Consider the following 25,472-nt stretch of genomic DNA (forward strand, 5'->3'; position numbering starts at 1 on the left):
TGATTCACTTCCAGCTGATTTGCATGAAATAAAATAAATTGCTCAGGTAAGGGCCAGCAAATCATAATTTACAAGATTATTTAGATGTACATAGAAAGGTTGAAAAAAGAAAAACTACAGCTGTGCATATTCCAGTAAGTATTTATACATGTGTCTAGAGTAGAGAAGAACCCAATCTATTGAAAGTCTTCCCCCAAAGTAACAGAATAGAGAAAAGGGTTAATGAATTAGGTCCAAAAAATTAATTTAATAAAATAACATTTTAATCTAGACTAGCAGTGTAAAACAATGCATTACCCAAGAAAGTGGGCAAATTTGTCTGCCCAAGACATAGTTTATAGGCAGGTACCTTCACCTTGTAGTGAGCAGAGGTATTGCTGGAGTTGGGGTAAGAAACGTTTTTCACTTATGCACGTACTTTGGAAAATTCAGGCATATGCACGTAAATTAACCCAGAAATATTTTATGCCACATAATCCAGATCAGATGTGCCCATGAGTCAAAGCAGCTCCTGGTGACTGCACAATGAGGAATCCCCCTTCTTTTGTGGGTTTCTTTGCATGATACAGCAGAGAACAGTCAGGCTACTCCCTAATCCAGCCCTCTTCTCCTGTTGCTCCTGTCCTGGCCTGCCTGCCCTCTCCCCCAGATTCACAGTTTCACTTCCTTTTTGTTTACAAATTAAGCCCTGTTCTGGACCACACAGCAGAAATCAGATTAAGGAATCAAACCCTTTCCATACTTTCTTTCTGAAACGTATTGCTGTAGATTAAATTTCCTCATCTGCTGAGAGCAAATAGAAAGCCTGAAATATCAAGAGCATATTTAATTGTTCTGAGATTTACCCTGAAATAGGAAGCTACAGTTTGTCTCTTCATATTGGTAGTTTCCTCGGGATGTCGCATCATTTCCATTGTGTCAACCTAAAAATAAAAATCCAACCTGAGATTATTAAATCAGTTTCCTGTCCAAGAAGCCTAAATTTTAGGACCTGAAATTTAGATAAATGTTCAACCAAATTTAGGAATCTAAGGGGTCCTTTTATCAAGCTACACTAAAAAGTGGCCAGCACTGTTGTCAGCATAGGCGCCGACTTCGTGGGTGCTCGAGCACCCCCAATATTTCACCCACTGGAAGTTCCCTTCACCAGCCCAGAATTTTAAAAGTCCCTCCCTCCCTCCCTTTCTTCGAGTTCCAGGCCCCCCCTCCCTCCGAATTTTAAAAGTCATCTTACCTCGTCGGGTTATGGCGGCAGCAGCAGTGAAAAGCGTGCAGGCTCAGCACTTCAGCCTTCCCTTCTCTCAGCTCTGGTCCCACCCTCATTTTCTGTTTCCGCAAGGGCGGGACCAGAGCTGAGAGAAGGTAAGATGACTTTTAAAATTCAAAGGGAGGGGCCTGGAACTCGAAGGAAGGGAGGGGAGCCCTTGAACTCAGAGGGAGGGAGGGGGCCAGGAACTCGAAGGGAGGGGGGCCTGGAACTTGAAAGGAGGGAGGGGGGAGGGAGGGAGGGAGGACTGGAACAGGGAGGGAGGCCTGGAACAGGGAGGGTGGGAGGGAGGGAGGGAGGAAGGGCCTGGAACTCGGACGGAGGGAGGGGGGCCTGGAACTGGGAGGGAGAGAGGGAGGGAGGGCCGGGAACGCGGAGGGAGGAGGGCCTGGAACTCGTAGGGCAGAGGAAGGGGAGGAGAGGGAGGGGGAGGAGAGGGAGGTGGATGGGGAGGGAAGGGGGGAGGAGAGGAGAGGAGAGGGAGGGGTAACGCACCACCTGTAAAAAAAATAAAATAAAATTTGAGTACCCCCAATCATTTTGAAAAGTTGGCTCCTATGGTTGTCAGTGCATGGTTTTTCCATGCATTGCAGTGACTTTCAGCGCAGCAGTAAAATAGCCACCTTTCCATATTTTTTTTGGTAATAGCCATGTGCTAATTTCCTCATTAGCATGTGGCCATTACTGCGGGAACCCTTACTGCCACCTATTTAGGAGGTGGTAAGGGCTTCTGTGCTAATATTTTTCAGTGTGGGATTTGCATGCGCTAAGTGGAAAACTACTGTGGGATGCCTCAGCGCATCTCTTCGTAGTGCTCTTTTAGTGTACAGTAGGCCCACGTTAGGCCTACCATGCCTTAGAAAAAGAGCCTATGATATTGTTAGTGAGGTGTGGGGGTGGCAGCTGGACAACGTGATAAACATGAAATAAGTGCTTTATTAACTTAAACTGAGGCCTGTTACCTTACAGGCCTAGGAACTAAGGTAACATCTCTTATCTTCAGAGGTGGAAAAGTCCTAGCATGGGCCTGTGGCTAACAAGGCCCAAAACACATCTATGGCCTGTGACTGCCACACCCAAACACAGTTTTATGGTCTCTTTCTCTCTTTAGATTTCCAGGTCTGCCAGACCTCAGAACAAGGCTCACAATCTTCAAATAAAAGATTGGCTTACCTCAGCCAGGTCACAGCAGATAGAAGTATTCAATAAAGACATGCGCTGAGGCTTCATTTCTTCCTTGTCCCCACTCTGGCCCTGCCTTTTATACTTCCTGGTTCCTGCCCTTTTGGCTCGACCTTTCCCATCTCGCTTCCTCCCTGGGTGGGACTATTGGTTTTAAGGTGGCTTAGACTATCTGAGGGCTTATCCTTAAGGGTGAGGGGCAGCCTATAAACTTCCTCACAGGGCCCCTAAGTTTTCAGTTGAAAAAATTGTTCTAAATTTAGGTACCTATGTTTGGTGCCTAGCGCTAAAAGTCAGTGATGTATCTAACTTTTTTGATAATTTATCCTAACTCTGCCCATGTGGCTGCTCAGTTTTTAGCCCCTTTTTTTGAAGGTGTTGTAGATTTGTGCAGTTCCCATGTGTTTATAACCAAAATTAACATCTGGTAACTGGAAAGCTTCTATAGTAAATGTTGAGGCATGACCAACATCTGCTCATACACAGAGACAATACCATGCATTAATTTAATTGCAGGCAATACAGATGCACTTAACACAACCTTCTGAGGTGGCATTAACTTGTTCACATTATCTTATTATTATTACATCATACTTCTATACGGCTAAAAGTTCTAAGTGGTTTATAAAATCAAGAAACCAAGGTATAGTTCTTAGGAATTACATGGCATACAAAGTGACAAAAGAATCATTAATCTCAATAAAATTAAATAAATTTTCTAAAAAGTACAGTCTTAAGTTTGACAAATCGAGCTCATATAGTAATCTGTTACAAACCTTGATGCGGCCTGTACCGAGCTGTGGAGGTAAAGACCTCGATGCTGCTGTTATTCTTGCTCTGGACTGAGCCAAGTTACCTGGCAAAAAACATTGAAACATTATTAAAAGAACACTCATGGGATTTTAGTGCAAATGGAGGCAATCTAAAAACTAGAAAGCAATACAGTAACAGTGGAAGGAGGATATTTATCAGACACCACTGATCTTCACCTCTTAAACCCAGCTTCTCAGGCGGTAGACTAGTGGCAGTTGGAATAAAAGCCAGAGACAGCAGAGAGATAACTAGGTCTTCACAGGAAGAATTCAATCAGAAAGCAGCATGTAGTTGCACTGACTGTATCAGATTGGCACATAAATGGAAACCTGAGAAACTGGGCAGCAGCAAGGGAAAGGCAGAACGGCCCAGAGGTAATTAAAGCCTTTCTTTCCCAACCAACAGGATTTCAAAGAAGAAGTGAGCAGAATTCTTGGCTAATAAAAAAACAAACTGAACTGTGTGAGTATGGTTACTTTATCAATTTAATAAGGTAAATTTGCAAAGGTACTTATTTGGCATTTGAAAAGCTGAAGCCCAGTTTCATAAAGGCTTCCTCAGGATAAAGTAGTATAGTTGCTGTGTTACTCCACTTTAAAGGAAATAAATAGAAATAAAACAAAAGAAAGGAAAATAGGGCAATACCCTTTTTATTGGATAAACATAATATATTTCTCAGGTTTTCTCAGCTCCTCAAGAACAACAGGCTTCTTTGAATAAAAAAAAAATCACTATATAGAACCTAAGAACTTACTAAAAATATTTCTAAATGCTTATACTCCCCCCTCCCCATCTGTTATCTGCCAAAATCAGCTCCCATGAAATGCACAGAGAATAAAAGATCCAAGTTTTGAGGGTAAAGGGGAAGTGATGTGGACCAGGCAACAGTGCATTTCAAAGCTTTAGCAAGCCCAGCACAAGATGTCCAAATGTTTTCTCTGGCTATATCTTCAGAAGCTAAACTGTGATTAATAGCACCGAAAGAAGTCTTTGAAGCAGGATTGGTGACATCAAAGTCCTAATCCATGGGTGGCAGGATTTTTTGTAATGAGTGGGAAGCATTTTAGCACATTTCAAAGGATTTACAGCATGAATAAACAATGTGCTTCTGCAGATGTGCCACACACCTTTCAGAGTCAGAACACATAAGTTGCAATTTTAATTTATATGCAAATAGTATTAACAAGTCTTTCAGATGTTAAGCATTTTGTCTGCAACAGTGTTATGCTGTTTGGTTTACGAAAGCCCCATGGCTGGATCATATTTTATTTTTTCTATAAAACATAGGGATATTTTGCTAACTGCTAACTACATAAAACAGCACAATTATATCCACGGCATATAATGAATAGTCTACTTTAGGCATGATTTCAGGAATCTGTGATATGTCACACACACTTAACAGTTGAAGAAGAAAAATGCCAAATCATCTGAAAGCAATCTAGAGCAGCACTGGCAGCCAGAGATGGCAATCGTGTGAGGCACAGAATCGCTTTCCTCATCTGAGTTTTCTCTTTTTATCAGTTTACTTGAGATAGGGCAATAACACACAGACTAATGTGTCTTTCAGTATGGCACACTGCTGATGTCATCTGGTGGAGCCTGGAGGAGGGTATTTAATCTACAAAGTCTGTAGTTTATAGTTGGGAGAGTAAGAGTGAGAACATTATCAATGAGGCCAGAGCTGTGGACCTTTAAGCTCCTGTGCTGATTGGTGGTATTGGAATGGGCTAACTCTTCCAACACTGGTGGAAAGTGGCTGCTGATGTCATCCGGTGCAGTCAGATGGAAGTTGTTTAATCTCCAAGCCCTTCAGTGCACAGTTGCAGATGTGTAGTTCAGGGGATATAGCCAAAGGGGTAGACCCCTTTGGAACCTCTTCAGTGCATGTAGGAATACAGAGTTGCATGGAGAATTGCCAGCCTTATTAGAGGTAGGTGAAGAAGCTTGGAGGAAAATTGAAAGTCACTCTGGTAAGATTATGTAGAAGAGGATGGGAAAACTAAGAATCCTGCAGTACCCTTATCAGCAATAGTAGACCCTATGGACAAAACATTTGAATGTGGCCAAGTTTGGAGATCCCAATTTGTCAGAACTATCTACCTCTTTTTCTGAGCTGGAAACCTCACTGAGTTCTGGCATTAGAACCCCCCCCCCCCCCCCCCAATTGGAGATTGCTGTTATTGAGCCCAAAAGTATGTGAAGTCATTAGAAGAGCAGAAGTCTCTCCTCTCTGCCCAAATAATTGCTCGTATGCCTCATCTGGCTGTACCTCTACCACAATTGGATTTTGTTCCTATGGAAAAGGACAGTATTTCCTTCATGGAAGGGAAGGGGAATGGGACTTGATATACCGCCTTTCTGAGGTTTTTGCAACTACATTCAAAGCGGTTTACATATATTCAGGTACTTATTTTGTACCAGGGGCAATGGAGGGTTAAGTGACTTGCCCAGAGTCACAAGGAGCTGCAATATATGGCAGGTGGTTAAAGGACTGAGTTCTATTAGCAATATCATCCTGAGAAGCCTTTAAAAATCAATAATGTTGATGCTATAAATAGCATCCACTGAATCAAGACCACCCTGTATCCCACTTTGGACTATCACATTCCTAGGATCACAATAACACTTAGAATACCCAATCTCATCCACATTAAACAAACTAAGCATTTCTTTCAACAAAGGAGATAACAGAAGAGTAATCAGAAAATTAAGAAAATGCAAATTCTTTGCTCTGGTTTCCAAGGATTCCCATTTACAATATAGATAAATGATGTTTAATTCTGGTCACCTACAATGTCTGTATTTGAGACTCAACAGTTATCGTTAATGTCTTCATGGAAAATAAGAATGGATCAATCTTCTCTAACTTAACTTCTGTTTGTTTCGTAAAGTCACAGAGCTGAGTGTTAGAACCTCTCAAAACCTAGCATCTTTTCTTTCTGAGATGGATAAAGTAAATATTAGTTGAAATACTACTTTTTATTGTTTTGATGATTGAAGAGCCAAGCCTTCCCAAATGTTGCTAGTCCCACTCTGATTCACAGAAAATCTTTTCTATAATTGAAACCTCAGTTTTTGGCTATTGCTGCCAATTTTTCCTGCAGGTGTTGTGCAGAAAGGCTCTGCCCTGTGTGGTAAATTTATTTATTTAAAAATTTATAGAGCACCTAAAACTAGGTGGTTTCCAATAAAACATTCACAAACCAATACACATCGTGAAACAAATACAATACACATCAAAATATACAGTCACAAATTCCCTATCACATCATCAGAGCATATTCAAAATGCAGCCACAAAAAGCCTAGTCTTCAATAATTTCTTGAACTTCACAAAACTGTCACAAAGGCGAAGCTGTCCAGGAAGGACGTTCCATAATGAAATTCCAGCTGAGACAAAAGCAGAAGCTCGCATGTCAGCATAATGTAGCCGCACTACCTCATCTATTGACAGCCGCATAGCAGGGCAGATGCTGGACATCCCCCCCCCCCCCCCCCCCCCGCATTTACTGCATTGGCTTTGCACTCACTTTTGTTAGTTGTTGCAACTATTGCATGGTAAGTGCAAAACTTACTTCAGTAAAAGGGTCTCTTTATTCTTAACTTCTAAAATTTCCTTTATCTTTGTCTTCTAGTTATGTGGTTTGAATATTCAACTTATTGTTAAACACTTCTTTTTATAATTTCTTGGATTTTCTTTGTAACTTTGAAATGCAAGAATTTCAAAATGATAATAAAAAGCCTATCAAATTAAAAATATAAACATAGGGGGGATAGGTTTATCATAGGGCACCTAGGTTAATAATGTGCATGCGCTTATGTGGCTTGCTAAAATTATCCCAAAGAAAGTAGGTGCACACATTTACAGTTTCTCCAAGGCACATGTAATTGTGTACAATATGTACCAGAAAGAATAGGCACATACACCGGTATTTTATAAAGTTTTGCATATGTGCTAAACCCACCTCTGTTACACTATTCACCATTCCCAGGAACACCTGCATGTGATCTTCTATACATTTCTGAGTAAAGACCCAGGGTTGGATATTCAGCTGGTGGCGATCAGTGTTTTACTGATTGCCTCTGGCAGCATCCCCAGAAATTCAATGTCGGGTCATGTGTAGGCTTTGGCATTGAATTTCTGGGTTTACAGAGCCAGCAGAAACATAGCCGGTTAAATGCAATATTTAGCACTTAACTGACTGCATAAAGGGAAAGGGACTTGATATACTGCGTTTCTGTGGTTTTTGCAACTACATTCAAAGCGGTTTACATGGTATATACAGGTACTTATTTGTACCGGGGGCAATGGAGGGTTAAATGACTTGCCCAGAGTCCCAAGGAGCTGCAGTGAGAATTGCATCCAGTTCCCCTGGATCAAAGTCCGCTGCACTAACCACTAGGCTACTTGTCCATTCCGCTAGGCTACTCCTCTACTCTGATAAGACTAACCTTTATGCGGTCCTATTTATGAAGTTATCTTGGCCAGTTAAGTGCTGACTATTGGCACTTAGCCGGCCAAGTGCTGACTCCGCCCCCGGAACATCCCTACTAACTGGTTAAGTGGCATTGAACATGATCGGTTAACCCCAAACATGCAATTTAACTGACCAGGAACCATTTTGACCTGATAAATTGCTTTGAATATCAGCACCCCTATTTCCTAGGCCAGGGGTAGGCAACTACGGTCCTCGAGAGCCGCAGGCAGGTCAGGTTTTCAGGATATCCACAATGAATATGCATGAGATAGATTTGCATACCATGGAGGCAGTGCTTGCAAATCTATCTCATGCATATTCATTGTGGATATCCTGAAAACCTGACCTGCCTGCGGCTCTCGAGGACCGGAGTTGCCTACCCCTGGCCTAGGCCAAAGATAACAAACCCTTACCTCCAAAAAAAAAAAAAAATCTGATTGTTTTACATTTGGACCAGTTTTTGCGTTTTGGATGTCTTCCTGTGCAATCCACAGAATACTAGGTTTTATCAAACTAAATCATAAGTGTGTTGTGTCTGTTGTGATATACTTCATTTTGCATTGATTTTTGTTGCATCATCCCACCTGTTATAGATGCTGTTACCTTTGCTGTCTTAGCCTTTCTTTATTACCACCACTGGTTGAGAGAAACTTGACTTTTGAGGCAGGCGCTATAGGCGTCAAAACGCAGCACTGCATTCAGTCTGGTTTATTGTATTGTTTTAATAAACCCACTGTTTGGATATACATTTGGTCTGCCCCTACTTTTCTTTCGTGGACACTTTTTTGTGATTTGTTGTTAGGGGGACACTTCTGCTTGTTTTGTTTAGTGTTTTTTAAAACAGAATTTGAAGTTCAAAAGTGCTCAAAGTTTATGATTCAGCTACGCTAAGGAACTCAGATTCTACAAACTAATAATTCCTCAGCCTTCTCTAATTCCATAAAGTTAACAGAGCTGCTGGGAGAGTATCTGTTTAGTGCTTAGTAATCACTCCCACCAGCAATTTATACTTTGGGACGTTTATGGCTTTACACAGCAAAAGCAATGCTTTTATGAAAGGCATCAGTATTTGAAGACTGAGTAACTTGTTAAACTACCCACGTATTCCACTAAAAGGCACCAGAGAGACCAGAGTCTTTCAATGTTAACAGCCTGCCTTATATTGCCTCTCAACAAAACATATGAAGGCTGTATTTCCACACCTGTGCTGTCCAAAAAGTGTTATGTTGCTACAGAGACAATTGAAAAACAAAAACAATAAATCATAAAAGAACCTTGCATACCTGAGCTAAAAGAGATATTGCCTTCACCCCCCTTTCTTCCATTGCTCTCACTTCTGTGGTTCCCTCTCTATCACACACCTCCCTGTATTCCCCCCCCCCCCAAACTTATTTGTTTTCTTAATGCTACCCATCTTTCCTTGTACTTACTACCACAAATCTTTATTAACTAGTCTCATACCCTTTTCCCCATAGTTTTAAAACTTGAATTTTCTGCCACAGTATTAACAGAGTCTAGAAAGCACAGCAGGGTCTAGTTCAGTCTGGTGCAGCTGGAAGTAATTCTACAGCCCAGGACCAGCCCACCAGGGGATACAATATCCTCTTGCTCCAAGGAAGCATCTCCAGGAGTTTCTGCCCAAGAATGAAGGGTTAGGATAGCTGTTGTAGTTGGTGATTAAATTATTAGGTATGTAGATAGCTGGGTGACTGGTGGGTGTGAGGATCGCCTGGTCACTTGCCTGCCTGGTGTGAAGGTGACGGACCTCACGTGTCACCTAATATAGATTTTAGATAGTGCTGGGGAAGGCTGGCTGTCTTGGTACATGTGGGTACCAATGACATAAGAAAATTTGGGAGAGAGGTTGTGGAAGCCAAATTTAGGCTCTTAGATAGAAAGCTCAAATCCAGAACCTCTAGATTTCCGAAGTGCTACCCATTCCACACACGGGCCCAAGAAACAGGCAGAGCTCCGGAGTCTCAATGTGTAGATGAGAGGATGGTACAGGGAGGAGGATTTTAGATTTGTAAGGAACTGGGCAATGTTCTGGGGAAGGGAGAGCCTATTCCAGATTGATGGACTCCACCTTAACCAGGGTGGGACCAGGCTGCTGGCATTAGCATTTAAAAAGGAGATAGAGCAGATTTTAAACTAAAACCTGGGGAAGGCTGGGAGCTGTTCAAAAGTGCATGGTTTGGAACAAGGTATGTTTTAAAGATATCATCAAAACAAGGAAGATAGGGTATCCCGATAGCAAGGCTGCTATAGAGACCATAGCAGACCAGGTGTCTGTAAATAAAAAGCAAAAGATTGCAAATTAACACTGTCAACTGCTGAGTAAGATGTAAATAGGAACAACAAGTATAGTTTGAAATGCCTATATGTGAATGCCAGAAGCCTAAGAAATAAGATGGGAGAGTTAGAATATATTGCACTAAATGAAAAATTAGATATAATAGGCATCTCTGAGACCTGGTGGAAGGAGGATAACCAGTGGGACATTGCATTACCAGGTACAAATTATATCATAGTGATAGAGTGGATCGAATTGGTGGAGGGGTAGAATTGTATGTTAAGGAGGGCCTTGAATCAAATAGATTGAAAATTCTGCAGGAAACAAAACACATCTTAGAATCCCTATGGGTTGAAGTTCCATGTGTAAAGGGGAAATGGATAGTGATAGGAGTGTACTACCGTCCACCTGGCCAGGATGAACAGAAATTAGGGAGGCTAACAAACTGGGCAACACAATAATAATAGGTGATTTCAATTACCTCGATATTGACGGGGTAAGTGTAACATCAGGGCATGCTAGGGAGGTAAAATTCCTTGATGAAATCAAGGACTGCTTTATGGAACAGCTGGTACAGGAACCAACAAGAAAATGAAAAATTCTAGACCCAGTTCTTAGTACGCATGACCTGGTGCAGGAGGTAATGGTGCTGGGGCCGCTTGATAACAGTGATCATAATTTGATCAGATTTGATATCAGCTTTGGAATAAGTACACTGAGGAAATCCAATACATTAGCATTTAACTTTCAAAAAGGAGACTATGATAAATAAGACAAATGGTGAAAAAAAAAACTAAGAGGACTAGCTGCAAAGGTCAAAAATTTACATCTGGCATGGATGATGTGCAAAAATACCATCCCGGAAGCCCAGACCAATATATTCCATTTATTAAAAAAGGAGGAAAAAGAACAAATGACAGCTGTCATGGTTAAAAAGTGAGATCAAGGAAGCTGTTAGAAATAAAAGAAAATCTTTCAGAAAATGGAAGAAGTATCCAACTGAAAATAATAAGAAACAGCATAAGGAATGGCAAGTCAAATGCAAATACGGATAAGGAAGGCAAAGAGGCAAAAAACACATATTAACATTATTGTTAGGTATATTAACAGCAAGAAGCCAACAAAATAAGCTGGACTGCTAGATGACTGAGGGGTAAAAGGGGCACTCAGGGAAGACAAAGCCATTGTGGAGAGTAAATGAATTCTTTGCTTCAGTCTTCACCGAGGAAGATTTGGGAGAAACTGGTGCCAGAAATGGTATTCAAAGCTGACGAGTCAGAGAAACTGAATGAAATCTTTATAAACCAGGAAGATGTAATGGCACAATTTGAGAAATTGAAGAGTAGCAAATTGCCTGAACTGCATGGAGGAGTGGCCTAGTGGTTAGGGTGGTGGACTTTGGTCCTGGGGAGCTGAGTTCAAGTCCCACTTCAGGCACAGGCAGCTCCTTGTGACTCTGGGTAAATCACTTAACCCTCCATTGCCCCAGGTACAAATAAGTACCTGTATACAATATGTAAGCCACATTGAGCCTGCCATGAGTGAGAAAGCGCAGGGTACAAATGTAGCAAAAAAAACCAATAGAATTGAAAAACAAACTTGCAGAACTATTGTTAGTAAAATCAAGCATGGTACCGGAAAATTGGAGGGTGGCCAATGTAACGCTGATTTTTAAAAAAGGTTCTAGAGGTGATCCAGGAAATTATAGACCGGTGAGCCTGACGTTGGTGTAGGGTAAAATGGTAGAGACTTTATAAAGAACAAAATTACAGAGCATATTCAAAAGCATGGATTAATGAGAAAAAGCCAACATGGATTTAGAGAAATGAAATCTTGCCTCACCAATCTATTACATTTCTTTGAAGGGGTTAACAAACATGTGGATAAAGGTGAGCCAGTTGATATTGTGTATCTGGATTTTCAAAAGGCATTTCACAAGGTACCTCATGAAAGACTCTAGAGCAAATTAGCGAGTCATGGGATAGGAGGTAGTGTTCTATTGTGGATTAAAAACAGGTTAAAAGAGAAAACAGCGAGTAGGGTTAAATGGATGGTATTTTCAATGGAGAAGGGTAGATAGTGGGGTTCCTGAAGGGTCTGTGCTGGGGCCGCTGCTTTTTAACATATTTATAAATGATCTAGAGAAGGAGTAACTAATGAGGTAATTAAATGTGCTGACAGCACAAAATTATTCAAAGTTGTTAAATTGCAAGAGGATTGTGAAAAATTACAAGAGGACCTTACGAGACTGGGCATCCAAATGGCAGATGACGTTTTAATGTGAGCAAGTGCAAAGTGATGCATGTGGGAAAGAGAAATCCGAACTATAGCTACGCAATGCAAGATTCCACATTTGGGTCACAGACCAAGAAAGGGATCTAGGTGTCATCATTGATGATACGTTGAACCCTCTACTCTGTGTGCAGTGGCGGCTAAGAAAGCAAAAAGAATGTTAGGTATTATTAGGAAAGAAATGGAAAACAAAAATGAGGATGTTTATAATGCCTTTGTATCGCTCCATGGTGTGACCGTACCTCGAATATTGTGTGCAATTCTGGTCACCATATCTCAATAAAGATATAGTGGAATTCGAAAACGTACAGAGAAGGGCAACAAAAATGGTAAAGGGGATGGGACAACTTCCCTATGAGGAAAAGGCTAAAGTGGCTAGGGCTCTTTAGCTTAGAGAAAAGACGGCTGAGGGGAGATATGATAGACGTCTATAAATAATGATTGGAGTGGAAGAAGTAGACGTTAATAGCTTCTTTACTCTTTCCAAAAATACTAGGACTAGGGGGCACGCAATAAAGCTAGAAAGTAGGTAAATTTAAAATGAATCAGAGAAATATTTCTTTATTCAATGTGAAACTAAACTCTGGGATTTGTTGCCAGAGAATGTGGTAAAAGTAGTTAGCTTAGCGGTGTTTAAAAAAAAGGCTTGGGCAGCTTCCTAAAAGAAAAGTCCATAAGCCATTATTAAAATGGACTTGGGGAATATCCACTTCATATTTCTAGGATAAGCAGCATAAAATGTATTGTACTGTTTGGGATCTTGCCAGGTACTTGTAACCTGGATTGGCCACTGTTGGAAACAGGATGCTGGGCTTGATGGACCTTTGGTCTGTCCCAGTATGGCAATACTTATGTTTTTTTTGTACCCTCCAAAGAAAAGCAATGGCCTTCCACTGAAGAAACCCTGCACTGCTCTTGGCTGCTCCCACTATAGTCCTCCAGACCAGTGGCGTACCAAGGGGGGGGGGCGGTGGGGCGGTCCGCCCCAGGTGTCAGTGGGTGGGGGGTGCTCCGTTGCTGACCGCAGTCAGCCCTCGTCTCCTCTCCATCCTGTGCCTTTAAAAAAAATCTGAAAAGCAGCATGGCAGGCAGCGCTTCGCGTCTGCCCTGCCTGCTTGTAAAAGAAAGCGGCAAATCTCCTCGTTGACGTCGCGACATCGCGTCGGGTATTCCCTCACTGGGTCCCGCCCCCCGCGAGGGCGGGACCCAGTGAGGGAAGACCTGACGCGACGTCGTGACGTCGACGAGGAGGTTTGCCGGCGCTTTCTTTTACAAGCAGGCAGGGCAGACGCGAAGCGCTGCCTGCCATGCTGCTTTTTCAGTTTTTAAAAGCCCCGGATGGAGGCAGGAGACGAGGGCTGTCGTCGAAGGTGGTAGGTGGGTCGAGTTGGGGGGGGGGGCTTAGATGAGCGAGGAGGGTTTCAGATGGGAGAAGGGGACTGGAGAGGGGGCCTCAGATGGGAGAAGGTGACATGGGGAGGGGGGTCTCAGATGGGAGAAGAGGGGAGAAGGGGACTGGGCTGGCGAGAGGGGGTGGGGGTCTCAGATGGGAGAAGGGGATGTGGGGAGGGGGGTCTCAGATGGGAGAAGAGGGGAGAAGGGGACTGGGCTGGGGAGAAGGGGGTGGGGGTCTCAGATGGGAGAAGGGGACATGGGGAGGGGGGGTCTCAGATGGGAGAAGAGGGGAGAAGGGGACTGGGCTGGGGAGAAGGGGGGGGGGGTCTCAGATGGGAGAAGGGACGTGGGGAGGGGGGTCTCAGATGGGAGAAGGGGACGTGGGGACGGGTCTCGATGGGAGAAGGGGACTGGGGTGGGGAGGGGGTCTCAGATGGAGAAGAGGGAGAAGGGACTGGGGGAGGGGGTCTCAGATGGGAGAAGGGGACGTGGGGAGGGGGGTCTCGATGGGAGAAGGGGACTGGGGTGGGGGGGGGTCTCAGATGGGAGAAGAGGGGAGAAGGGGACGGGTGGGGAGAAGGGGGGTGGGGAAGGGGCCATGCGAGAAAATGGGAGCCATGCCTGGGGCTGGTGGGAAAATGGGTCTGGGGCTGAAAAGGGGTCCCTAATGCAAGGCATGTGGATGAAGGGGGCTGGAACTGGGGGCTAAAAAGGAGGGTAGGTGGGATAAGGGGGCTAGTACTGGAACTGGGGGCTGAAAAGGGGCAGAGGCTGAAGCTGGGGGGACTGGGGGCTGAAAAGGGGACAAGGAGAAGTGGCTGGGGCTGAAGCTCGGGACTGGTGAGAGAAAAGGGCTGGGGCTGAAACTGCGGACTGGTGGGATAGTGGGGCTGAAAAGGAGGAGCAAGAGGGAGATGTGGGCTGGGGCTAGAACTAGGGGCAGGTGGGCTAAGAGGGCTGGAACTGGGGACTGAAAAAAGGGGCAGAGAGAGAGAGAGAGAGAGAGAGGGACAGCCGATGGATGGATGGATGGATGGGGGGTGAGGGAGGGCAGACCCTGAATGGATGGGGGGGAGAGGGAGGGCAGACCCTTAATGGATGGGGGGGTGAGGGAGGGCAGACCTTGGATGGATGGGGGGGAGAGAGGGATGGCAGACAGTGAATGGAAGGGGGAGAGAGAGAGGGCAGACAGTGAATGGAAGGGGCAGGGAGAGAGGGCAGACATTGGATGGAGGGGACAGCAGAGAGGGCAGACACTGGATGGCAGAGAAAGAACGAAGACAGATGCTAGATGGAAGGAAGACAGTAAAAAGAAGAAGGATGAGGAAAGCAGAAACCAGAGACAACAAACTGTAAATAAAATATATATTTTTGTTTTTTTTTTGGCTTTAGGATAAAGTAGTATTGTAGCTGTGTTAATAAATGTTATAATAGAACATGTAATAAGGTAATCTTTTTTATTGGACTAATTTTAATACATTTTGACTAAACTTTCGGAGAACAAAACCCCTTCCTCGGGTCAGGTTAGGCCACTGTAACACACTATACTGTATTGACCTGAGGAAGAAGGTTTTGGCCTCTGACAGCTAAATGTATTAGTCCAATAAAATGGTATTTTATTTTCTATATTGTTTTATTTCTATTTGTTAATTTGTAAAGTGGTGATTGGTATTTGTTAGTTTTTTTTCCAAATTACATCTGCTGTCTTTCTATTTTGCCCAGTACTAGGGGACATTTTCTGTTTCTGTGGTGTTGCATTGTATGCAGAGTCTGGCATCTTGGGGGTTCAGTTTAATTTTTGCCTAAATAGAAAGTTTATGATTACTTGTTCTATAGTGGATTAGGGTGTATCTGTGTTTGTGAAAAGACATGACTTTCAGTTGGCATTGACTGTGCAGGATGACGATCTGCACTATCTGTCTGGTTTCGTTTTACAATAGGTGAATTGATGTTCTAGTGCTCACTGTAGTGTTTAAGATTTCTTTTTCCATGTGTGACACATAGAAATGACTGCTTATGGTATGGTAGAATTGCTCTATAGGTCCTGAGTGTTTTGTATTCTCGGTATGCCTACTACTGGATTTTGGAGGGGGGTGTTAAAAAATGACGGCCCGGGTGTCAACTACCCTAGGTACGCCACTGCTCCAGACCCCACTTACTGTATTAAAAGGTTGTTTGTTGCAAAAGGTTGCATTGCAGCCCCTAAGAGCAATTAGGTCATTTTTGGATAAAGCTGTGTTAGTTAGCTGCATTGATCAGTGCAACGCTTTAGATAATAGGTTATATTTTCATCCCTGAAGTGACTGCACTATGTTCAAAATATGGCAATTAAAATTTACTCCACAAAAAGAGTTGATCATGTTATGCTGGTCACCAGTGGCTTATAGAGACCAGGACCCCAGGCAAATCTTTTCTTGTGCTCCCCCTCTCAATTAACTTTTATACTCCTAGCAATACCTCCTCTCCAAGAAGAGATGATAAGAATCATGATTATCTCCAAACCATCGCTCCCAGAATGATCCTATAAAAACATATATTTGGGCATCATAATTTTAAATATTAAACTTTATTTTGTAAGTAAATACATAATAAAGACAATTTCCAAAAGCTATTTATAAGGCCAAATGGGCTATCTGAAAATTGTCCGTTCTTCCAACAGGTAAAATTACAGTACAGGAGCAGAGGGAGACTGCTTCCGCAATGGGGCACTGGATTACCAGGGAGACCCAGTGGTCTGTGATGGGGGTTGACTTGGGGGGGGGGGGGGATATGCTGGACATCTAAAGAGTATAAATGGTAGGACTCCCAGTGGGTTGTGGCTCTTTTTTTTCTACTTGGTGCTTTGTATGCAAAGCATGTAAGGGGAGGTCCTTGAAGATTTTCCAATGGAGGGGACAATCACAACTTTTTACTTCCAGGTCGCATAGTTGAACTACCTGTTAGTGGCCCTAGGAAGAGGGCTGGTATTAAGTAGGGACAGACAAAAAGGAAATCTGTTTCCTAACAGTCTTATCAATGTCTCTCAATCATGCTGATAAATGTGTCACCTACATTTTAATAAGGATCACTGCGAGGTGAGTTTTGACAGAACATGAATTCCTTAAATTTGTTGAATAAAGTTTGTGTCATTAAATTCCCAGCCAAGGGGCTTACTGCACTTTTTTCCCAGGGTTTGGGTTCACCTGATGTGGAAATCAGGTTCAATGATGGTTCACCTGATCATGAGGTTCACCTGATGTGGAAATAATCAGTGGACTGCAGCTAGCCTGAAGAAGCCATTTGTTTAGAGAAGAAACCTGTTCAGTCACATTTTCAAAGAACCCTACAGCCACTGAAAGGTTTGGATTCTCTTACAGCATGTGCACCCTAAGTAAATCCAAAAAAATAATTGCATTACCAAATAAAAACATCTAGCGGTTCAATAAAAAGAAACATATACCTGTACTTAATGACACCAAGGTGTCTCATCAAAAAGAATATGAGATAAGAAACAGAGAATAAATAAAGTCGTAGCAAGCATAATAGACCACAATAATGGAAGGTTTCCAATGTCATAATTAATTATACGGAAAAGAATAAATATACCTGGTTTTTATGATGCTCTGTAGAACTGCCAGGAGTGCTTACGTTACCCAGGGTTATTATTATAAAATCTAACTGCTGCTTAGCACTTGTACCAAGGACATTTTATTTTTTATTTTTCTGTTTCATCTAAGAAACTCTATTCCTGATCTCCTTAATGTGCTTCCATCTTTTTCTGCTGTAAAACACCTCTGACAGTTATAAATGAATTCATGTCAGTTTTATTGGTTTGGCAATTTGAATTTGGTCTCTAACTCTACATGGTCTCTTTCCAGTCACTGAGGCTTTAATTAGGCTAATCTTATGAACTGCAATAAAGAAGAAGTACCTTCTCATTGCTCTGGCAGGAATATTAGTGCTGCATATATATTATCCCCTGTATTCTATATAGCGTGCCTAGAGATCCGCGCTGAAATCAGTGCAGATTCTATAACGATGTACGTCACTTAACAAGCTTAACAAGCTAATGAGTGCTGATAACAGCACTTAACAAGCATTAATGGCACTAATTAGCACTGATTTTCCACGCACAACTCGCTAAGAGTATTCTGTAATGAAGTGCGCCAAACTTCTAACGTGTGCAGGCAAAAAGGGGCATGGTTATGGGCGGGGAAGTGGGTGTGCTGAAATTTACATATGTAGTTATAGAATATGGCCCAATGCACCTAAATCTATGTGAAAGGAGTTACGCCAGGATTTCATTGGTGTAAATGGATGTGCGTAGATTTATGCGCTGATATATCAACTAAATGTATTCTATATACTGCGCCTAAATCTAAGTGCCAATTTTTTAGGCATCGTATATAGAATTTCTCCCTATACTTATAGGGTGTCTATATGCATAGGCTCCATTTTCCATGGCAGCCAGAGTTTTACTTAACCACTGGCTGCTGTGGTTAAATGTCAGGCCTGGCATAATTAAAACATACTAACTGCTGGGAAGTTGAGGAATATAAAGTTTAATGATGCTGCTACTGAAGGAAAGGATAGTGAACTTTTTTTACTGTCCAGTGGATTTTAAGACTGAAATCAATATGATTTCCCTTCAGATTGTGCCAAACTAATCTGATTGATTTCTTCGACAAGCGATTAACTAGGTAGCCTGAGGTTCTTTCCTGCTCCTGCAGAGGCCACTAGACCACTAGGGCCCTTCAAGGTGGGACTGGGAAGGGACTACTGAGGACTGGGGGGCTGTAGTGTGTGGCGGCAGGGGGGGGCCTCTGGGCCCTTGGGCATTGCCCAGTTGCCCGAATGGTCAGTCCAGCTCTGGTTCTGCCCCCATTTGCATGGAGGCAGGGTGCATGTTGTTTATATGTATAGGTTGGACATGTTTATATCCAATGCATTGCCTGTAACAGTTACAGTGCTGTGCCCTTAAGAAAGGCAGGAAGTGCTTTGGACTACAAATCTTAGCCCTTTCTGCACTGCTCTGTGATAGCTCTTCCTGAGATATGTCCCTGTTCCTTATGCCTTATGGGACTTTCCTATTGGTTTTGTCCTTGTCCTGTGTATGCTGGACTAGTAGTCCACCCCTTCTCTCTCCAGTGGGCTACTAGCTGTACTGGGCTAGTAGCCCATCCCATCTCTCTCCAGAAAGTGTTTGCAGCATGCTTTTTTTAAGAACTGTAAGCTAATTCTTCTACCTTGTTGTATGCTTCCCTTCAAGCTACGTAAATAACCAAGTTTTTACCAGATTTAATTCACAGCATCTACTCTCTCAGTTGTGCTGAGACCTCCGAGCTCCCTTTGTATACAGGGTTTGCTGGTAGTGAACAGACTCCCAGTTCTGCAAGGCAGAGACTCTTGTCTAGCACATTAACTGTAAGTTATTTCTTTTGTTTTGAATTTGCATTAAGAAGATTTTGGTTCAAGAGTTCTGAGTCTTTACAGTGATGTTCTCTACTCTGGTTAACTGCATGCTAATCTCCCTGAGTTGAGAGACCTATCAAGAGACAGAGCAGAAACATGTTGGTTGGTGCATTGTCCACTGTTTGGCATCTAACTGCATGGTTAGTCCTCTGTCGCTGCCTTGATTTTCTCTCCTCTCATGCCATCCTCGATCCACTTCAATCCGGTTTTCGCCCCACTACACTCGACAGAAACAGCCTCTCTAAAGTCTGCCAATGACCTGCTCCTCGCCAAATCCAGAGGCCACTATTCCATCCTCATCCTCCTCGATCTATCCGCTGCATTTGACACTGTCAATCATGATTTACTTCTTGCCACACTGTCCTCTTTTGGGTTCCAAGGCTCTGTCCTCTCCTGGTTCTCCTCTTATCTCTCCCACCGCACCTTCAGGGTACACTATCATGGATCTTCCTCCACTCCCATCCCACTATCTGTTTGGAGTTCCCCAGGGATCTGTCCTTGGACCCCTTCTCTTCTCAATCTACACCTCTTCCCTAGGCTCCACTGATCTCCTCTCATGGTTTTCAGTATCATCTTTATGCTGATGACACCCAGCTATATCTCTCCACCACCAGACATCACCACAGAGACCCAGGCCAAGGTATCGGCCTGCTTATCCAACATTGCTGCCTGGATGTCCAACCGCCACCTGAAGCTGAACATGTCCAAAACCGAGCTCCTCGTCTTTCCACCTAAACCTACTTCTCCTCTTCCTCCACTCTCTATCTCAGTTGATAACACCCTCATCCTCCCTGTCCCATCTGCCCGCAACCTCGGAGTCATCTTCGACTCCTCCCTTCTCCTTCTCTGCGCATATCTAACAGACTGCCAAGACCTGTCGCTTCTTCCTCTTCAACTCAGCAAAATTCGCCCCTTCCTCTCTGAGCACACCACACGAACTCTCGTCCACGCTCTCATTACCTCTCGCCTTGACTACTGCAACTTACTCCTCACCGGCCTCCCACTTAGCCATCTATCCCCCCTTCAATCCGTTCAGAACACTGCCGCACGTCTTATATTCCGCCAGAACCAATATACTCATATCACCCCTCTCCTCAAGTCACTTCACTGGCTTCCGATCAGATACCGCATTACAATTCAAGCTTCTCCTCCTTACCTACAAATGCACCCGGTCTGCGGCTCCTCACTACCTCTCTACCCTCATCTCCCCCTATGTTCCCGCCCGTAACCTCCGCTCACAGGACAAATCCCCTCCTTTCAGTACCCTTCTCCACCACTGCCAACTCCAGGCTCGCTCCTTCTGCCTTGCCTCACCCTATGCCTGGAACAATCTTCCTCAACCCCTACGCCAAGCCCCCTCCCCTACCCATCTTCAAATCTCTGCTTAAAACTCACCTCTTCAATGCTGCTTTCAGCACCTAGCCTTTCGAGAAATATAGTAAGCCCTATCAGATTGACTCTACACTTGTCTTTTAGATTGTACACTTGTCTCTAGATTGTACACCTGTCTTTTAGATGTACACTTGTCTTTAGTTGTACACCTGTCTTTTAGATTGTAAGCTCCTTGAGCAGGGACTGTCCTTCATGTTAAATTGTACAGCGCTGCGTAACCCTAGTAGCGCTTTAGAAATGTTAAGTAGTAGTAGTCATCCTCAAACTTTCAACACCTCTGCCCTTAGTAAACTCTGTACTGCCATATTCTCACCAACCTACTGTGCTTCGTTTTTTTTTTTTTAATGTTCTCTCTTCTTAACACCTTGTCCACTACTGGAACCACCTGCCCTTCAGCCTCTCTCCACATCCTCTCACACTAAATCTCTCTCTCTCTCTCTCTCTCATTTCTTCACTATGCTAGTTCCAATCTGGTTGTGTTTTGCGTAAGTCTACCTGTGTATGTCCATGTGCCAATCTGTATGTGCGTGTGTATATGCGCATTTGAGCATATCTCTGTGTCGTACCTGTTTGTGTTATCTTGCAGTCTCTGCGTTTTAAATTTTCAGGGTACACTTTCAAGTTGTTTGATCCTCATGGTATAGCAAGCCACTTTGGCACCCCTCCCCTACAATCAGCATGAGACACACTTTTCCCACCCCTCCTCTCCACTACTAGCATGTCCCTCTCTTTGCCCCACTTTCTTTCACACACATGTGGATGTGGGTGAGTGGAGCAGAGAGAAAGGCGTGCTGTCTGTGCATCATGCGTGTCCTAGCACACATGTGGGTATTTTGCTCTATATCTGCCATCATTTACTATGTTGCACATAAAAACACACATAGCCACAATGTCTCTCACTGTGCCTCACTCCATCTCCATACACACATACACACTCAGCTTGTCCCTCTCTCTGTGCTACTCTCTCTCTGTTACACACACACATAACTAGCACTTCCCTCTCCCTTTCTTCACCTCACTCACTCCCTCCCCCCCCCCCCACACACATGCATACATACACAAAGCCACACAGTCAGCAGGTCCTACTCACAAAAGATGCTTTTTACTTTAAAAGTGTAGACATGCAAAACCCAACTTATTAAAAGAAAATAAACTTTAGAATAAGCCACTGAGGATCTGGAGGCTACCAAATATGCACCTTGATTGATATAATGAATTCTAACAGTAGCTACTTTAAAAGAGCCAGTCATTAGTAAAATATGATATTTAGCATTCAAATTGTCAAGTATAAAAACTAAAAGCTACAAAAGAAAATACATTTTGAATGGTTGTTGTCTTATGATGTGCTGAATTCTGATTAAGAAGACTGATTAGTCATTCATATTGAAGTAGAATTTCAGCATTGTTTTTGTCTGGGCTGTGGGTGCTGTGTTTCTAGTTAATGGAACCCTACTGGGAAATAACTCATAGAACATTAACCTTCTGATTCATCTAGTAAGATCTGAAGGAGGACAACAGGGGCACAAAAGCATGATAACTATGCATTAAACAGCTTGATTAATGTTTATTCTTTTAGTGTGTGTGTAACTTTACCTAATAGTACTATGTACCCACCTCTTTGCTTAAGATGAACTCCTGAAATGTTCCTCCTTTCACTCCCCCTCCCCCTAGCAAAAAGAACAGCAAAGCACAGGTAGTCATGGGTACTATTGACCAGGCCACTTTTAAATATCCAGAGCAGAGAAGGTAGCATAGACATGGAAAGGACTCATGTAGTCAAGAAAGGCCCTAGGGAAATATTGTGTTTCTTCATCCTCAGCTTCATCTCATCCATATGAACCCTTCCACATAGTAACATAGTAATGTGGTAACATAGTAGATGACGGCAGAGAAAGACCTGTACAGTCCATCCAGTCTGCCCAACAAGATAAACTCATATGTATTACTTTATGTGTATACCTGACTGATTTGTATCTGCCATTTTCAGGGCACAGACCGTAGAAGTCTGCCCAGCACTAGCCCCGCCTCCCCCACCGGCTCTGCCACACAATCTCCGCTAAGCTTCTGAGGATCCATTCCTTCTGAACAGGATTCATTTATGTTTATCCCATGCATGTTTGAATTCCGCTACCGTTTCATCTCCACCACCTCCCATAGGAGGGCATTCCAAGTATCCATCACTCTCTCCATGAAAAAATACTTCCTGACATTTTTCTTGAGTCTGCCCCCTTCAATCTCATTTCATGTCCTCTAGTTCTACTGCCTTCCCATCTCCGTAAAAGGTTTGTTTGCGGATTAATACATTTCAAATATTTGAACTTCTGTATCATATCACCCCTGTTTCTCCTTTCCTCCAGGGTATACATGTTCAGGTCAGCAAGTCTCTCCTCATACGTCTTGTAACGCAAATCCCATACCATTCTCGTAGCTTTTCTTTGCACCACTTCAATTCTTTTTACATCCTTAGCAAGATACGGCCTCCAAAACTGAACACAATATTCCAGGTAGGGCCTAACCAACAACTATACAGGGGCATCAACACCTCCTTTCTTCTGCTGGTCACACCTCTTTCTATACAGCCTAGCAACCTTCTAGCTATGTGCACCGTCTTGTCACACAGTATCTGAGGATCTGAAGGCGATGAAACAATCACCCCAAAATCCCTCTCCACGTCTGTACATATCAGACTCTCACCGCCTAACACATACGTCTCCCGTGGATTTCTACTCCCTAAGTGCATCACTTTGCATTTCTTCGCATTGAATTTTAATTGCCAAACCTTAGACCATTCTTCTAGCTTCTGCAGATCCTTTTTCATGTTTTCCACTCTCTCCGGGTGTCCACTCTGTTACAAATCTTAGTGTCATCCGCAAAAAGGCAAACTTTACCTTCTAACCCTTCGGCAATGTCACTCACAAATATATTGAACAGAAATGGCCCCAGCACCAATCCCTGAGGCACTCCACTGCTCACCTTTCCCTCATCTGAGCGAATTCCATTAACCACCACCCTCTGGCATCTGTCCGTCAACCAGTTCCTAATCCAGTTCAGCACGTCGGGTCCTATCTTCATCCTGTCAAGTTTATTCAAGAGCCTCCTGTGGGAAACTGTGTCAAAAACTTTGCTGAAATCTAAGTAGATTACGTCTATAGCATGTCCATGATTAAATTCTCCATTCACCCAGTCAAAGAATTCAATGAGATTCATTTGGCATGATTTACCTTTGGTAAAACCATGTTGTCTCAGATCTTGCAACTTATTGACTTCCAAGAAATTCACTATCCTTTCCTTCAGCATCGCTTCCATTACTTTTCCATTAACCGATTGAGGCTTACTGGCCTGTAGCAGTGGCGTAGCCACAGGTGGGCCTGGGTGGGCTGGGGCCCATCCACTTAGGGCTCAGGCCCACCCAACAGCAGCACATATTTAGTGCTAGCTAGTGGGGATCCAAGCTACACCAGCTGAAGACCTTCCCCTGATGGTGCTGAAAACACTTCTCTCCACTTCAGCAGTCTAAGCTTCCTAAGCTGCTGATACTGGCCTTATCGCATTGGGGGGGGGGGGGGGGGGGGAGGAGAACACTTGGTGCCCACCCACTTCTTGACTAGGCCCACCCAAAATCTGCTGTCTGGCTAAGCCCCTGGCCTGTAGTTTCCAACTTCTTCCCTATCACCACATAATACACATTCCTGTCTCCAGTCTGGCCCAGCTCCTTCACCCAGAGTCCTCACAAGTTCTGATAGTAACATAATGAAAGACAAAAGATAAAACCCGGCACAGTCCTGCTAGTCTATCCAGTAAGGCCTCTAAAGTTGTACCTGCTCGTCTATGCCTTTGTTTATTTAATTTATTGGGATTTATTAACTGCCTTTATGAAGAAGTTCACCCAAGGCGGTGTATAGCAGGTAGAGTTTAACATAAAACTTATAGTGTTGTTAACAGCACAACAATAGTAAAATAACCAAATATAAACATAAATGCAATAAATGAGGCAAACTTGAACATAGCAAATTGAAACCTAATAATAGGACTACCATGAAACAGTATCAAAAATATACACATATAACAGCACTGCAAAAAAACCATAAAACAGAAATATGATAAATGTCAGTATAATACAAATAATCTCATAATGAACAGCATGGAAGAACATTCAAGATATAATATGATGTCAGCATAATACCAATGAAACACCTTATAAGCACGCATTAGAACATTCAAATAGCATAGACATGATACTAATGCCAGTGGTGTACCGAGGGCGGAGCGGTGGGGGAGGTCTGCCCCGGGTGCATGTTGCACGGGGGTGCAGGAAGCAGCCGCACGGCTGCCAGCTCTGCCAGTTCTCTGCTCCCTCTGATGTTACTTCCTGTTCCGGGGTAGGGAACTGGTGGAGCCGACAGCCGCACAGCTGCTCCCAGCACCCCCAGGAAGTAAGAGCAATGCACCCGGGGGGGGGGGGGGAGGTGATGCGCCGGGGGGTGCTGCACCCGGGGAGGGTCATGTGCAGCGGCGATCCACCCCAGGTGCAAGCCGACCAAGGAACACCACTGGCTAATGCTTTGCTACAATACAGCTTACCATGTAGCTGAGGAGCCAAGTGCAGATATATAGATGGGGAAAAGATGGGTGATACAGAAACATTTGGGATAATTAGATGGGTCACCAAACTCAAAGCAAGTTCTTCGTACAGTTAAACAAGATATAAGGAACTGGTCTAAGTTACAGTGTGTGTAGCAAGCTAGTCCAGGTGAGGAATGAGTGTATAGTAGAGAATGACACAGAGAAAAAGTTTGTCCCCATCCCCATGGGTTTTGTCTCCGTTCCCGTCCCATACCGATATTCAGACCATGGAAGTTAGCCCAGATATTCAATGCAGGACCATTTCTGGTGACTGACATTGAATA

The 25,472-nt window shown here is 43.5% G+C and overlaps 1 protein-coding gene across 1 annotated transcript in view; it reads right to left on the reverse strand.

The window, feature by feature from the left end:
• Positions 1–25,472, reverse strand: part of MYO3B (myosin IIIB) — a 634,284-nt gene that overhangs the window by 235,802 nt on the left and 373,010 nt on the right. The window contains 2 exon segments of the mRNA XM_030210853.1: positions 846–923; positions 3,226–3,305. Coding sequence (XP_030066713.1) covers positions 846–923; positions 3,226–3,305 — 158 coding nt within the window.

The sequence above is a fragment of the Microcaecilia unicolor genome, chromosome 7, assembly GCF_901765095.1.
Source record: "Microcaecilia unicolor chromosome 7, aMicUni1.1, whole genome shotgun sequence".
Lineage (NCBI taxonomy): Eukaryota > Metazoa > Chordata > Amphibia > Gymnophiona > Siphonopidae > Microcaecilia > Microcaecilia unicolor.